We start from the raw sequence: 17,131 nt of genomic DNA on the forward strand, positions 1-17,131 counted from the left end.
GGAATTGGAGCATGTTGGAAAAAGACTTTTATAACAAAAGTTGTAGCAAATTTTATTCTTAACAATATTCCTCTCTTGCTATTTTGCTCTCACATGCATAGATATCGAGATAAATACGAAAATATGCAAATTTGATGGATTTCGTTGTTTTATAAGATGTTATGGTAGCACTTGAGAATCAGAGCATGTTGCAAAAATACTTTTATAACAAAAGTTGTAGCAAATTTTATTCTTAACAATATTGCTCTCTTGCACTTTTGCTCTCCGACGCATAGATATCGAGATAAATAGTTGTATTTTAATGCCATACAATGATTGGTGCCATGTTGTTAATGGCAGCATTCGGGAATCAGAGCATGTTGGAAATAAACTTTTATAACAAAAGTTGTAGAAAATTTTATTCTTAACAATAGTCCTCTTTTACACTTTTGCTGTCAGATGCATAGATATCGAGATAAATACGAAAATATGAAAATTTGATAAATTTCGTTGTTTTATAAGATGTTATGGTAGCACTCGGGAATGGGAGCATGTTGGAAAAAAACTTTTAGAACAAAAGTAGTAGAAAATTTTATTCTTAACAATATTGCTCTCTTGCACTTTTGATCTCAGATGCATAGATATCGAGATAAATACGAAAATATAAAAATTTGATAAATTTCGTTGTTTTATAAGATGTTATGGTAGCACTCGGGAATGGGACCATGTTGGAAAAAAACTTTTAGAACAAAAGTAGTAGAAAATTTTATTCTTAACAATATTGCTCTCTTGCACTTTTGATCTCAGATGCATAGATACCGAGATAAATACGAAAATATGAAAATTTGATAAATTTCGTTGTTTTATAAGATGTTATGGCAGCACTCGGGAATGGGAGCATGTTGGAAAAAAACTTTTAGAACAAAAGTAGTAGAAAATTTTATTCTTAACAATATTGCTCTCTTGCACTTTTGCTGTCACCTGCATAGACATCAAGAAAAATTCGATATTTTGAAAATTTGATAAATTTCTTTGTTTTAAAAGTTGTTCATGGTGGCACTTGGGAATCAGAGTAAGTTACAAAAAAACGTTTAGAACAAAAGTTGTAGCAAATTTTATCTTTAATAATATAGCTTCCTTGCTGTTTTGCTCTCACATGCATAGATATCGAGAAAAATACGAAAATATGAAAATTTGATTAATTTCGTTGCTTTATAAGTTATTCATGGTAGCACTTAGGAATCAGAGCATGTTGCAAAACAACTTTTAGAACAAAAGTTGTAGAAAATTTTATTCTTAACAATATTGCTCTCTTGCTCTTTTGCTCTCATATGCATAGATATCGAGATAAATACGAAAATATGAAAATTTGATGTATTTCGTTGTTTTATACGATGTTATGGTAGCACTCGGGACTGGGGGCATGCTACAAAAAAACTTTTAGAATAAATGTTGTAGCAAACTTTATTGTTAACAATATTGCTCTCTTACTCTTTTGCTCTGACATGCATAGATATCGAGATAAATACGAAAATATGAAAATTTGATGTATTTCGTTGTTTTATACGATGTTATGGTAGCACTCGGGACTGGGAGCATGCTACAAAAAAACTTTTAGAATAAATGTTGTAGCAAACTTTATTGTTAACAATATTGCCCTCTTACTCTTTTGCTCTGACATGCATAGATAACGAAGAAAATACGAAAATATGAAAATTTGATGAATTTCGTTGTTTTACAAGTTATTCATGGTAGAATTTGGGAATCGGACCATGTTGCAAATAAACTTTTAGAACAAAAGTTGTAGCAAATTTTATTCTTAACAATATTTCTCTCTTGCACTTTTGCTCTCAGATGCATAGATATCGAGAAAAATCGTTGTATCTTTATGCCATACGCTAAATAAATAACTGGAAAAGGGGAAAAAGACAACAATGAGTCAACAACTTTTGGAGCTAAAAACAATAACTTTGCGATGATACAAATTTCAACATAAAATTGAATGTCGTCATCAATCTTAAGTGTGTTAGGGGTCGTTCAGATCATCTCTTTATACAAAGTCTCTTCTCTGTCCCTATCAATACCCCATTAGTGGCCAAACCGAATTTGTAACTAATCTGTTTACAAACTACCAAACCCCCCGTAATGGACTTTCGTGTTTACCAGAAATTTACATTTAATTACAGAAAAATATACATTCTGCGTTAAAGACGGAAAGCATTTCTCATCGCCATTAAATATTTACGAACGCGAATGTAAAACACTTCTTGTTTTATTCTTCACATCAATTCTACTCGAAAATTAAATCGTGATAAGGGTAGAAAGGTCTGTCCCGTTTTAATTATACCCTAGACACCTTTAATGCGAGAAACTGGAGACGGGCACCCCAAGGGACGAAGAAAACGAACAAAACGACGAAGTAAGTCTCCTTGAATGGAGACGAAAATTTAAATGGTCATGTTTGTTTGGGCATTTTTCCGAACAAACATTCATTAGCGAAGTTCGTTACGAGAATCGAAATACAAAAAAAAAAAAGGAAAACCGGGAACTGAGGCCTCGTTTGATGTCAAAATAATTGCTCCTCCCGAAATGGGGCGGCTCTTTTCGAAACAATCGCGTCGTTAACAGACTAATAATTAACTCGCATTCAACCCGAGTTGATGAATATCGCAAACCGCTAATTAACAATAACACGTGTTGCGCAGACGAGCTTTTGCAATTAAGCACACGAGTTCATTGTAAAATCAACTAGTTATCTATCATTAAAATATAATTTTAAAATTAATCTTTTTGTTGATTTTAGAACCCTTTAGGTTATACGGCGAGCGATTATACACACTGTAGGCAATCGTGAGGGCCATCAAAGCCCCAAGAGGGTGTAAAAACTTAAGGACTTTTTTATTGCCCCACCTGTTGAGCCCCCTTCTTCTCCTTTCTCCCATGGATTTCGATTCGCAATACCACTCGGGAATTCGTTGATAAACCCCAACAGAAACACGCAATAAAAGAAAGACTCTTATTGGCTTTCTCGATTCGAAATTTTTATTTAATAATAGATCTTTTTTCGTTTACAAGAAAGTCTCCGGAGGTGAACAAAATGAAGGTGAACGTTTTACGAATGCAGCGAACGTAAGAAGGTCCCCGACATTGTACATGCACCATGTACGAGAAACTATTTGTCGTTGAAAACTCGGTACGTGACAGAAGGTTTTCGTATTACTAGAACTTCCTAATAGATTCAAAAGGTGTTTCTCGAACGAAGTTTGTATTCCACATATACGATCAATTCAAAAGCTCGATACATCCTCAAAATCAACGTATTCTAATTGGTAGAATTTCCTTACAATTGGTTTTAATACCAAATACAAATCTTTGTTGCATTGATTCTAACGAGGACCGCACTTAGATACCTTAGAGTGTATCCAAACAGAAAGCTCGAATTTCAAAGATATCTATGCATGTGAGAACAAAAGTGCAAGAGAGCAATATTGTTAAGAATAAAATTTGCTACAATTTTTATTATAAAAGTTTATTTCCAACATGCTTCAATTCCCAAGTGCTACTTTTAACAACATGGCATTTATCATTGTATGGCATCAAGATACAACGATTTTTCTCGATATCTATGCATCTGAGAGCAAAAGTGTACGAGAGGGATATTGTTAAGAATAAAATTTGCTACAACTTTTGTTATAAAAGTTTTTTTCCAACATGCTCCAATTCCCGAGTGCTAGCATAACATCTTATAAAACAACGAAATTCATCAAATTTTCATATTTTCGTATTTATCTCGATATCTATGCATCTGAGATCAAAAGTGTACGAGAGGGATATTGTTAAGAATAAAATTTGCTACAACTTTTGTTATAAAAATTTTTTTCCAACATGCTCCAATTCCCGAGTGCTAGCATAACATCTTATAAAACAACGAAATTCATCAAATTTTCATATTTTCGTATTTATCTCAATATCTATGTATCTGAGATCAAAAGTGCAAGAGAGCAATATTGTTAAGAATAAAATTTTCTACTACTTTTGTTCTAAATGTTTTTTTCCAACATGCACCCATTCCCGAGTGCTACCATAACATCTTATAAAGCAACCAAATTTATCAAATTTTCATATTTTCGTATTTATCTCAATATCTATGCATCTGAGATCAAAAGTGCAAGAGAGCAATATTGTTAAGAATAAAATTTTCTACTACTTTTGTTCTAAAAGTTTTTTTCCAACATGCTCCCATTCCCGAGTGCTACCATAACATCTTATAAAACAACGAAATTTATCAAATTTTCATATTTTCGTATTTATCTCAATATCTATGCATCTGAGATCAAAAGTGCAAGAGAGCAATATTGTTAAGAATAAAATTTTCTACTACTTTTGTTCTAAAAGTTTTTTTCCAACATGCTCCCATTCCCGAGTGCTACCATAATATCTTATAAAACAACGAAATTTATCAAATTTTCATATTTTCGTATTTATCTCGGTATCTATGCATCTGACAACAAAAGTGCAAGAGAGCAATATTGTTAAGAATAAAATTTTCTACTGCTTTTGTTCTAAAAGTTTATTTCCAACATGCTTCAATTCCCAAGTGCTACTTTTAACAACATGGCATTTATCATTGTATGGCATCAAGATACAACGATTTTTCTCGATATCTATGCATCTGAGAGCAAAAGTGTACGAGAGGGATATTGTTAAGAATAAAATTTGCTACAACTTTTGTTATAAAAGTTTTTTTCCAACATGCTCCAATTCCCGAGTGCTACTTTTAATAACATGGCATTTATCATTGTATGGCATCAAGATACAACGATTTTTCTCGATATCTATGCATCTGAGAGCAAAAGTGTACGAGAGGGATATTGTTAAGAATAAAATTTGCTACAACTTTTGTTATAAAAGTTTTTTTCCAACATGCTCCAATTCTCGAGTGCTAGCATAACATCTTATAAAACAACGAAATTCATCAAATTTTCATATTTTCGTATTTATCTCGATATCTATGCATCTGAGATCAAAAGTGTACGAGAGGGATATTGTTAAGAATAAAATTTGCTACAACTTTTGTTATAAAAGTTTTTTTCCAACATGCTCCAATTCCCGAGTGCTAGCATAACATCTTATAAAACAACGAAATTCATCAAATTTTCATATTTTCGTATTTATCTCAATATCTATGTATCTGAGATCAAAAGTACAAGAGAGCAATATTGTTAAGAATAAAATTTTCTACTACTTTTGTTCTACAAGTTTTTTTCCAACATGCACCCATTCCCGAGTGCTACCATAACATCTTATAAAGCAACCAAATTTATCAAATTTTCATATTTTCGTATTTATCTCAATATCTATGCATCTGAGATCAAAAGTGCAAGAGAGCAATATTGTTAAGAATAAAATTTTCTACTACTTTTGTTCTAAAAGTTTTTTTCCAACATGCTCCCATTCCCGAGTGCTACCATAACATCTTATAAAACAACCAAATTTATCAAATTTTCATATTTTCGTATTTATCTCAATATCTATGCATCTGAGATCAAAAGTGCAAGAGAGCAATATTGTTAAGAATAAAATTTTTTACTACTTTTGTTCTAAAAGTTTTTTTCCAACATGCACCCATTCCCGAGTGCTACCATAACATCTTATAAAGCAACCAAATTTATCAAATTTTCATATTTTCGTATTTATCTCAATATCTATGCATCTGAGATCAAAAGTGCAAGAGAGCAATATTGTTAAGAATAAAATTTTCTACTACTTTTGTTCTAAAAGTTTTTTAGCAGCATGCTCCTATTCCGAAATGCTACCATAACATCTTATAAAGCAACCAAATTTATCAAATTTTCATATTTTCGTATTTATCTCAATATCTATGCGTTTGAGAGCAAAAAGGCAAGAGAGCAATATTGTTAAAAATAAAATTTGCTACAACTTTTCTTCTAAAAATTTTGCAACATGCTCCGATTCCCGAGTGTTACCATAACAATACTTATGATGATTGATGACGAAATTCCATTTTATGTAGAAGTTTTTATCTTCATAAAATAATTGTTTTTAGCCTCAAAACTTGTTCGGAAAATGAAACATTACTCATTGTCGTGTTTTTCCCCTTTTCCACAGTTAATTAAATATAAACGACCCTTAATAGCTTTTCTTAATCTCTTAAGAATTCCCTCAACATAACTTTTTATTAATTTCTTTTTCTTGTTGTTACAGTTTGCCGAGAAACAATTTGCGTGAAAATCAACAATCTTTTGGTGCCCCAAATCGCCAAGCACGGAGATCCCGTAGTTTTAGATTGTGATTTTAGTTTAGAAGCTGTTGGTGATGACGAACTTGTGGTGAAATGGTACAAGAATAAAACTTTAGTGTATCAATGGATCCCAGGTAAAAATTAAAATTTATTAATTAATGCACAAAAATGAAATTTTTGTTTATAAACTTTATAGCTATAAATAAGCGCCCCCAAGATTTGGGTGTATTAAAAGGAAAATTAAATCTTGCATACGCCGCAAGTGATGACACGCACAGTATACATCGTGCGCTTCATATTTTAGCCCCCGGCCCGGATTTATCCGGTGATTACACGTGTTCCGTGTCAACGTTGAAAAACGAAGATCAAAAAACGAAGAGTATGCTCGTTTTAGGTAAGCGTTTTATTTTTCAATTCATTTTTAGTAGGGATAATTATAAAGAGCCGCTTTATTAATGTTTAACGATAAGAACAGCTTACAAGCAATTGACAGGATCAAGATTTTTTAAAAGTTTCATGAATAAATTACGTGTCTATCTAAAAATACGAAAAATCACGCAAACCACACCACAAAGAAAATTAAATTACACTTAAACAGATTGTTTTCATTGATGAGAATTTTAGTGAGCTTTTGTGTTCAAGCGAAAACATTTTACTTGAAAGCCCTCAAAATTGCCCAGATCAAAAGCTCTCGGCGACTTAAAATTTAAAAGTTTTCCTCGAAATTTTAAAAGATACAAACTTAAACAATTATTAAGATCTTTTGTGCGTTAATAAAAGATTGAAGCTTAATTAAAAATTAAAGTTAAATCAATCCATTTTCTCGTTATTTACGATTTAATCCCGACGTCGTTGCGAGGATGATGTTTCTAGGAAATTTATTTTTATGTTTTTTTACTTTTTTTTTGCTGCGGTGTTTTTAATCTACACAAAAAGCACTAAACAACGGCCCTTAAAATGGATTACATTTAGCTAAAGGGCTTACTGCTGAAGCTCACGCCGCGAGCTCGTTCAATTTGAATTGCGAGCCTCGCTATTGATTGGTTCAATCGTAAGGTACAAAATAACCAAATGTGCACGAACTGGTTGCTAATTTAGTTTGTCGACTAATTAATTAGTCAGGTAGCTGTTCGATACAAAAAAGGTTAATCTATTTATATTTACTTTTCCTTTGTTAGATTAAATCTCCCACATTTGATGAGAGATATTCATTTCTAAATTAACAAAATTTTTACATTAACTTTATAAATTTGTGAAAAATCGATTTTTTGGAAAATTGTTACGAAATTTTCACCAATCATCAATTAAAGTGTGTACTTTTCAATGAACAAGTCAGTTTTGAGAAATCACTTTTACTTTTTGAGATATTAATTTTTTAAAATCAACCTAAATTTTTCTCAACTTTCGGTCTTTTTATGTTAACTTTATAAATTCGTGAAAAATCGATTTCTGGGAAAATTTTAACAAAATTGTCACTAATCATCAATTAAAGTGTCTACTTTTCAATGAACAAGTCCGTTTTGAAAAACTACTTTTACTTTTTGTGATATTAATTATTTAAACTCAACCTAATTTTTTCTCAACCTTCAATCTTTTTATGTTAATTTTACAAATTCGTGAAAAATTGATTTCTTGGAAAAGTGCAACAAAATTTTTACCAATCATCAATTAAAGTGTCTAGTTTTCATTGAACCTGTCCGTTTTGAAAAATCACTTCTACTTTTTGAGATATTAATTATTTAAACTCAACCTAAATTTTTCACAACCTTTAGTCTTTTTATGTTAATTTTATAAATTCGTAAAAAATCGATTTCTGCGAAAATTGTAACAGAATTTTCATCAATCATCAATTAAAGTGTCTACTTTTCAATGAACAAGTCGGTTTTGAAAAATCATTTTTACTTTTTGAGATACTAATCTTTTAAGCCTAACCTAAATTTGTCTCAACTTTCAGTCTTTTTATGTTAATTTTATAAATTCGTAATAAATCGATTTTTGGGAAAATTGTAACAAAATTTTCACCAATCATCAATTAAAGTGTCTACTTTTCAATGAACAAGTCCATTTTGAAAAATCACGTTTACTTTTCGAGATACAAGTGTTTTAAAGTCAACCCACACTTTTCTCAACTTACAACCTTTTTATGTTAATTTTATAAATTCATGAAAAATCGATTTCTGGGAAAATTGTAACAAAATTTTCACCAATCATCAATTAAAGCCTCTACTTTTCAATGAAAAAGTCTGTTTTGAAAAATCACTTTTACTTTTTGAGATACAAATGTATTAAAGTCAACCTAAATTTGTCTCAACTTTCAGTCTTTTCATATTAACTTAATCAATTCGTGAAAAATCGATTTCTTGGAAAATTTTAACAAAATTTTCACCAATCATCAATTAAGGTGTCTACTTTTGAATGAAGAAGTCAGTTTTGACAAATCACTTTTACTTTTTGAGATACAATTGTATCAAAGTCAACCTAAATTTATCTCAACTTTCAGTCTTTTTATGTTAACTTTATAAATTCGTAAAAAATCGCTTTTTTGGATAAATGCAACAAAATTTTCACTAATCATCAATTAAAGTGTCTACTTTTCAATGAACAAGTCCGCTTTGAAAAATCGCTTTTACTTTTTGAGATACAAATGTATTAAAGTCAACCTAAATTTGTCTCAACTTTCAGTCGTTTCATATTAACTTTATCAATTCGTGAAAAATCGATTTCTTGGAAAATTTTAACAAAATTTTCACTAATTATCAATTAAGGTGTCTACTTTTGAATGAAGAAGTAAGTTTTGACAAATCACTTTTACTTTTTGAGATACAATTGTATCAAAGTCAACCTAAATTTATCTCAACTTTCAGTCTTTTTATGTTAACTTTATAAATTCGTAAAAAATCGCTTTTTTGGAAAAATCCAACAAAATTTTCACTAATCATCAATTAAAGTGTCTACTTTTCAATGAACAAGTCCGCTTTGAAAAATCACTTTTACTTTTTGAGATACTAATGTTTGAAAGTCAACCTAAATATTTCTCAACTTTGTCACTTTATGTTAATTTTATAAGTTCGTAAAAAATCGATTTCTGGGAAAATTGTAACAAAAATTTCACTAATCATTAATTAAAGCCTCTACTTTTCAACGAATAAGTCCATTTTCAAAAAACACTTTTACTTTTGGAGATATATTTTTTTTAAAACTACCAAGTTCTTTTCTTGCCAAGATATTAATGTGATAAATTGTGTATAACATATCTTTATCGAAAGATTAGATTAATATTACGCTTAATAAGCATTCATACGTTAGCAAATGACGTGAAAAGTAGCGGGTGAAACGGAAAACTCTACTCCGGCCTTAGTCGTAAATATAGCAGGCAAAACTACATAAAACGCATATGCGGAGACAAGGGTCCCCATAAAAATGCCTGGGGCAGATCCTGCGCCCGCTTTTTTCCACATAAATTATGACCGAAACGATTCCGGCTCGCCTCTTTTCCGCCAAGCTTTTAACCGACAGCAGCCTTTAGTGGCCTATCTCGTTTTAGATTGGCAGGATAATTAACCTTCCTTAACCTTTCTAAAAAATCATTGTTACAAAAAGGCTGTTGGTGTTGATTAGATTCGGGAGTGCTTTAAATGGTCGAGTATCTCGATGATTTATACGTTGTAGTGCGTAGATTGGCGAGATAATTGTCGTAAACAGAGTGGGTAGACAGTCAAATACCGTAACGTCAATATTTTCCCAGATGGTGCCTCGCTCGTGCCAGATTGCTACAATGCCGAGAGTACTTGGACAAACATGACTAGCGGTATTTGCTGGTATTGATTTGATAACCCAAGTAGAGCGTAATGACCTGACGATAATAATTAAGGTCTAAAAACGTAAATTTACATTTAGTTACAAGTCAATTGAGAACGCAGAGTAACTCGATGCAAAAATATGCCGCGGCAGTCGGCTGTAAATCGCCAATCGACACGGTGGAACTTATTGCGCGTTGACCCAGGAAGGAAGATATATCCCTTTTTTGCCAGTTTATTGACGGGCTGCTTTGTTCGGGAGCTCTGCCCTCGTACGCTATCTGAGTCGGGAGGCCGCTTTAATGAAGGTAATGGATATATACGACCTCGGGAGAATTGGGTCGCCCGCGCCATCGCGGCAGGAATTCCTGTTTTTGAACGCAGCAAACAGGAATTTACTCCACGCCGCGGTGACATCTGCTGAATATCAAAAACAGCGCGTTGAGCCACGGAAGCTAAATGGAATGAACTTGTTCCCATGGGATTACCCCTTAATTATTCATAATTATGAAACTATCATTAAGCTAGCTATCTAAAACATCCAAAGCAACAATTAAGGTTTTCCTCTTCCAAAGTTGTTGGAGAAATTGACGCCTCAAACCCATACTCAACTAAAGATATGTGATACCTTTCAAAAGTCAAAAATAAACGCCGTCTTTCTTGATGCCTCGCAAGCTTTCTGCAGAGTATGAAGCTGAACCCAAAACCAATCCAGAAAGGAAGCCAACTCCAATCAGAAATCAACCTAACCCGAATCCAATGCAACCCAACTTTAAAGTAACTTAACCAGAAGGACCCCAACTCGAAAGCAACCCAACCAGAAAAGAATCCAACTTGATGTCGTCTTGATTGAGTGTTATCATCGCTGACTCATGTTCTTCCCCTACACTGCATCTCTCTGAGCTTTATCAAATTTTAAATCACTTTAATTTTTGAGATACAAATGTTTTAAATTCAACCTACATTTTTCTCAACTTAAATAAATTAGTAAAGAATCGATTTTTGGGAAAATTGTAACAAAATGTTCACCAACCATTAAAGTGTTTATTTTTCAATGAACAAGTCGGTTTTGAAAAATCACTTTTACTTTTTGAGATACTAATCTTTTAAGCCTAACCTAAATTTGAAAATAATTAAATTTATATTTATGCTTTTATTGATAAATTAAGTTATACACTCTGCCTGACGCGTTTCGGCGATTTACGCCATCTTCGGAGGCTCTAAAAATTAAACATAAAAGGTATATAAAACTATTTTTTTAAAACTATTGTTTGTGTCGTTGTCATAAATCATAAACGTATATGTAACACTTGAGATTGAAATCGAAAATCAATGCATTGAAACAAAAACAAAATGTAACAAAACTTATATAACATTACAAAACACGTGTTAAAACTTACTTCGTCCTTTTTGGTTATGTTATGTAGTACATAAAAATATTGGTTTCTTTTTTGGTAAAGTTAAGGTGTTTCCTGCAGGAATTATTTCAAACATTAATATTTAATGGGCTGGATTACTATTTGTTTTTCTCGGGAGCGAACAAATTGTAGAAAATGGCGTGCTAGGTGTTCGCTAAGATTTATTACACAAAAATAATGACAAAAATAAAAACATCCTGTTTTGGAAAAGATATGTGGATGATGTGATAGTTGTATGGAATGGTAATGATACACATGAAATAGCAAATTTTCTCAACTACCTCAACGAGCTACACCCTAACATCAAATTTACAATAGAAAAAGAAGAAAACAATCAATTAAATTACTTAGATTTGACATTACACAAAATAAATAACCACATCGAGTTTACCATCTACAGAAAACCTACACAGACGGACGTTATCATACCCTACTATTCCTTTCACCATCCCAACCACAAGGCTTCAGCAATTAGAGCATACCTACAACGCATGAATACAACACCGATGCAACCTTCCAATGAAACCAATGAAATTAACATAATTAAAGCAATAGCCATAAACAATAAATTCCCAAATAACTACATTGATAAAATTATAAACAAAATTAACAACAAGAATCAATTACAACAAGCCACCACTTTACAAACAATCCATAACAAAGATGAAAAAACCTACAGATCTATACAATTTTGCGGCTACAACGTCAAACGAATTTTTAATAAATACAACATACAGATCCTTGAAGAATAACAATACTACAATGCATATATTATTTAATGCTAAAGATAAAACAAACAAATTACAAAAAAGTGGAGTGTACAAATTGAAATGTACTGATTGTAACGCTTCCTACATAGGTCAAACAGGAAGAACACTAGAACAACGCATCAAAGAACACATAGCACAAACAGAAATAAGAGACGTCGAAAGGATTCTTAAATTGAATTTCGGGAGACACTTGAAGGAACTTAACCACACTTTTAACCAACAAGAAGATGCAGAAATACTAGTTCAGCTTAACAAGGGAATAAAATTAGAACTATGTGAACAATACGAATAGACAAATTAAGGAAGACAAGGCATGATATAAAATGCTTAAACGATCAAACACAACTAAACAAAATTCCACTCTACTACCTTCCTCAAATATCCATTCAAAAAACCCCCATGTGTGGAGTCTCCGCACTTCCTGGGGTCCCAACGGCTTCTCCCCCCCCCCCTTTTCTCATTTTCCTCTCCTTATCACCCAAAGGAAGATAATTTGGATTAGAAATTGGAAATTAGATTCTATTCCCGTTTCTCTCAAAATATATACCCTTTGAAAAAGTTCCTTTGGAAAATTAAACTATATTTTTTTCGAATTCATACTTAAAAAGAAAATCTTCCCATTTTGAACACGCATGCGCACCTTATAACGACTGTTGCGCAAGTCTGAATGCGAACACCTAGCACGCCATTTTCGCTCCCGAGAAAAACAAATAGTAATCCAGCCCATTAAATATTAATATTTGAAATAATTCTTGCAGGAAACACCTTAACTTTACCAAAAAAGAAACCAATATTTTTATGTACTACATAACATAACCAAAAAGGACGAAGTAAGTTTTAATACGTGTTTTGTAATGTTGTATAAGTTTTGTTACATTTTGTTTTTGTTTCACTGCATTGATTTTCGATTTCAATCTCAAGTGTTACATATACGTTTATGATTTATGACAACGACACAAAAAATAGTTTTAAAAAATAGTTTTATATACCTTTTATGTTTAATTTTTAGAGCCTCCGAAGATGGTGTAAATCGCCGAAACGCGTCAGGCAGAGTGTATAACTTAATTTATCAATAAAAGCACAAATATAAATTTAATTATTTTCATATACATATATTGATAATAAGGATCCACATCATGAATAACCTAAATTTGTCTCAACTTTCAGTCTTTTTATGTTAATTTTATAAATTCGTAATAAATCGATTTTTGGGAAAATTGTAACAAAATTTTCACCAATCATCAATTAAAGTGTCTAGTTTTCAATGAACAAGTCCATTTTGAAAAATCACTTTTACTTTTCGAGATACAGCTGTTTTAAAGTCAACTTAAATTTTTCTCAACTTTCAGTCTTTTTATGTTAACTTAAATAAATTAGTAAAAAATCGATTTTTGGGAAAATTGTAACAAAATGTTCACCAATCATCAATTAAAGTGTTTATTTTTCAATGAACAAGTCGGTTTTGAAAAATCACTTTTACTTTTTGAGATACTAATCTTTTAAACCTAACCTAAATTTGTCTCAACTTTCAGTCTTTTTATGTTAACTTCATAAATTCGTAAAAAATTGATTTTTGGGAAAATTGCAACAGAATTTTCATCAATCATCAATTAAAGTGTCTACTTTTCAATGAACAAGCCCGTTTTGAAAAATCACTTTTACTTTTTGAGATACTAATCTTTTAAACTTAACCCAAATTTTTCTCAACTTTCAGTCTTTTTTTATGGTAACTTTATAAATTAGTAAAAAATCGATTTCTTGGAAAATTGTAACGAAATTGTCACCAATCATCAATTAAAGTATTTACTTTTCAAAGAAGAAGTCCGTTTTAAAAAATCACTTTTACTTTTTGAGATATAAATCTTTTAAACTCAACCTAAATTTGTCTCGACTTCAGTCTTTTTAAATTAAGTTTATAAATTCGTGAAAAATCCAACTCGAAACCAATCCAACTTGAAGACACCTCGTCGTGAGTTATCATACTTATCATTGCTGACTCATATTTTCCCCCTCCCCTGCATCACTCTGAGTTCTATCAAATTGTTAATTTGTCAAAAAATTGTTATGGAAATTGCGTCAAAAATGATTTTACGCAGTGAGAGTAACCAACATATTTCTGCTCATCGAATTAAAAAAAAATTACCGTTTATTGGGGGCGCCGTTAAATGGAAAAATAATTGGGAATACCTGTATAGATCGGTGGCTTACACGTTTACAATGGAAGTTTTGTTAAACAACCACAAAATCGGAGAGATGGGGGAAGAATCAAACGTGGTCCAATTAATTATCATCTACGTCTTCCTTGGGTTGCCCATTTTTTACACTGAAATCATTTTGGGGCAATACTGCCAAATGGGGGTGTTATGTTTTCGAGATATGTTACCTATAGCGAGGGGATTACCTTACGTTATGGTGATAGTCACGTTTATGGATACGATTAAGTATAGTATTTGGCTTGGAGATGCGATGTTGTATTTTTTGGCGACATTTCAGAGGAGATTACCATGGATGTATTGCCCGGATTTAAATAAAACCGTTTCTGATATCTACGGGAATATAAGAACATGTTTCGACGACAAAAATTTGGTGAATTGCTCGCATTCTTGTTTAACACAAAATGATATCATATCATCGCGTTACTATTACAGAGCGATTTTTCTTGGAATATCCGAAACGGAAACAATAAAACCGATTTTTCCGCCGGTTAATAGAGCCGTTGCTTGTTGCGCCGCGTGGATTATTATCTTCATATTTGTCCAAGCAATATTTCTTCGATACAAAAAAATCTTACTCATCCAAGTTGTGTTATCTTCCGTGGGGATATTAATGTTATGCACGGGAACGATTTCCGCGGGTGGCGGAAAAACCGGGATTTCCTATCTATTCAAAAACATTTGGACCGTTTTTAAATACAAAAAGACCTGGATTAAAGCGATTTCGAAGGTAAAAATCGAATTCTTTCGAATCAAATTTGTTTAATTATCATTTATTTAAATAGGTGATTGATGGATTGTGTTTGGGGCAACCCTTCATCATGACAACCGGAGCTAAATTTCTTCCGAAACAAAGCATAACTGCAATAGTGATTCAATTTGCTTTATTAAGAAGCCTACTTAGCTCTTTTTGCTCGTTGTTTTATCAATCGATAATCGGGATGATGGTGCATAAAACGAAAACCGATGCGCAGCACACTGAAATGTTTCAATTACCGTACGAGTTTTTGGCTTTTTTTATCACGATTCCTCAAGGATTGGGTTATCTCACCGTGCCTCAAGTGTGGAACATGATTTATTTCTCGTTTTATATCACCGTCCTCTTAATGAATATAGTTTCGAGGATCGCAGCGATTGGTTCAATGATAACCGACGTCCACAGTTTCATATTGAAATACTCCAAATATCTCCTTGCTATTTACTGCATGGTATCGTTAATAGTAGGGATGTTATCGATTGGGGAAAAACATTATTTAGAGGCGTGCTACTTTATCAGCTACATCATCTGCTTATTAGAATTGTTTAACGTCACCTATTTATCGATAATGATTTATTGCGTGTATGGTGTAACGAAATTATCGGATGATATCCAATTTTTAACGGGATCCCCGCCGACGAAATTCTGGAAATTGAGTTGGTACATTTTACCCTTCGTCTTAGTCTATGCGTTTTACGAAGAATTCAGTAACCACGTTCAAGTGAAGCGAGAAAAAGTCGGGATTCACTACCTAATCAACATAATCGCTATTTTATGCATGATCCCAATTCCGATTTGTTGGATCATTGAAGTAATTAACCACCTGCGAAGTAGGTATTTAATAGGAATGTTTCGATCGACCGATTCTTGGGGACCCGCAGATCCCGAAGAACGACACAAACGATTATCTTTTAACCCCCGGTTGCAAACCAAATATCAGTCGAGATCTTCAACGTGTAATCATCACTGCTTCATCTCGTACAGAGGGCTACAAATATTACAGCACGAAGAAACTAGATGCAGAGAGGCGTTTTTAAATGAATTTAATTCGAGTGGTTTACCCAAAAAAGGTGAACGTAAAGGTAGTATTAAAAGAAGTGTCGCTTTGGATGTTTTAGATCATTCGAAATAAATTTTAATCAAAATATTTTAATTTGATATTAATTTCATACCAGTGTGCAGCGCCACCTAGCAAAGATACAAAAAATGTTTATTAATAAAATTTGTTTGAAATCAAATTTCTAACAACTTTTATTTGAAACAATTTTCGATAAACGCGACTTTTTAAATCAATGTACAGAGCCGTGCAAAAGATAATTATTTTTAATTTGGAAATTAAAACCATAATTACAAAGAATATAACACATAGCGACCAAATAATGAAAAATTCTAGCAACTTTTATTTGAAACATTTCTCAATAACTGTCATAATGGTTAATATAACCTCAAAAATAGTTTTATTTTCGCTTACAGCGCTACCTAGCGAAGATATAAAAAATGTTTATTAATAAAATTTGTTTAAAATCAAATTCGTAACAACTTTTATTTGAAACATTTCTCAATAACTGTCATAATGGTTAATATAACCTCAAAAATAGTTTTATTTTCGCTTACAGCGCCACCTAGCGAAGATATAAAAAAATTTTATTAATAAAATTTGTATAAAATCAAATTTTTAGCAACTTTTATTTGAAACATTTCTCAATAACTGTCATAATGGTTAATATAACCTCAAAAATAGTCTTATATTCGCGTACAGCGCCACCTAGCGAAGATATAAAAAATATTTATTAATAAAATTTGTATAAAATCAAATTGTTAACAACTTTTATTTGAAACATTTCTCAATAACTGTCATAATGGTTAATATAACCTCAAAAATAGTTTTATATTCGCGTACAGCGCCACCTAGCGAAGATATAAAAAAATTTTATT

At 31.9% G+C, this 17,131-nt stretch overlaps 2 protein-coding genes across 5 annotated transcripts in view; both read left to right on the plus strand.

Annotated features, from left to right (window-relative positions):
* LOC111426169 (uncharacterized) overlaps positions 1–17,131 on the plus strand; it is a 259,435-nt gene that overhangs the window by 184,116 nt on the left and 58,188 nt on the right. For all 3 annotated transcript variants that reach the window (XM_071196152.1, XM_071196153.1, XM_023060561.2), the window contains 2 exons: positions 6,205–6,375; positions 6,438–6,635. In XM_071196152.1, the coding sequence (XP_071052253.1) occupies positions 6,205–6,375; positions 6,438–6,635 (369 nt within the window). The remainder of the gene's footprint in view (positions 1–6,204; positions 6,376–6,437; positions 6,636–17,131) is intronic.
* On the plus strand, positions 14,329–16,665 carry LOC139429867 (sodium- and chloride-dependent neutral and basic amino acid transporter B(0+)-like). 2 transcript variants are annotated; one of them, XM_071196145.1, is made up of 3 exons: positions 14,735–14,812; positions 14,875–15,169; positions 15,225–16,665. In XM_071196145.1, exons 2-3 carry the CDS (start codon positions 15,053–15,055, stop codon positions 16,326–16,328), a joined length of 1,221 nt encoding a protein of 406 aa, XP_071052246.1. In that variant the 5' UTR covers positions 14,735–14,812; positions 14,875–15,052; the 3' UTR covers positions 16,329–16,665. The 2 variants fall into 2 exon arrangements, with proteins under 2 accessions (XP_071052245.1, XP_071052246.1); XM_071196144.1 differs by having other exon boundaries at positions 14,329–15,169.

This window comes from Onthophagus taurus, chromosome 5 (assembly GCF_036711975.1).
Source record: "Onthophagus taurus isolate NC chromosome 5, IU_Otau_3.0, whole genome shotgun sequence".
Taxonomy (NCBI): domain Eukaryota; kingdom Metazoa; phylum Arthropoda; class Insecta; order Coleoptera; family Scarabaeidae; genus Onthophagus; species Onthophagus taurus.

Excerpts from the sequence above, each read along its gene's own strand:
- LOC139429867 (XM_071196144.1), top strand. The coding sequence starts at position 14,444 with ATGGAAGTTTTGTTAAACAACCACAAAATCGGAGAGATGGGGGAAGAA. Across the intron at positions 15,170-15,224 it reads GGATTAAAGCGATTTCGAAG|GTGATTGATGGATTGTGTTT; the intron begins GTAAAAATCGAA and ends TTATTTAAATAG.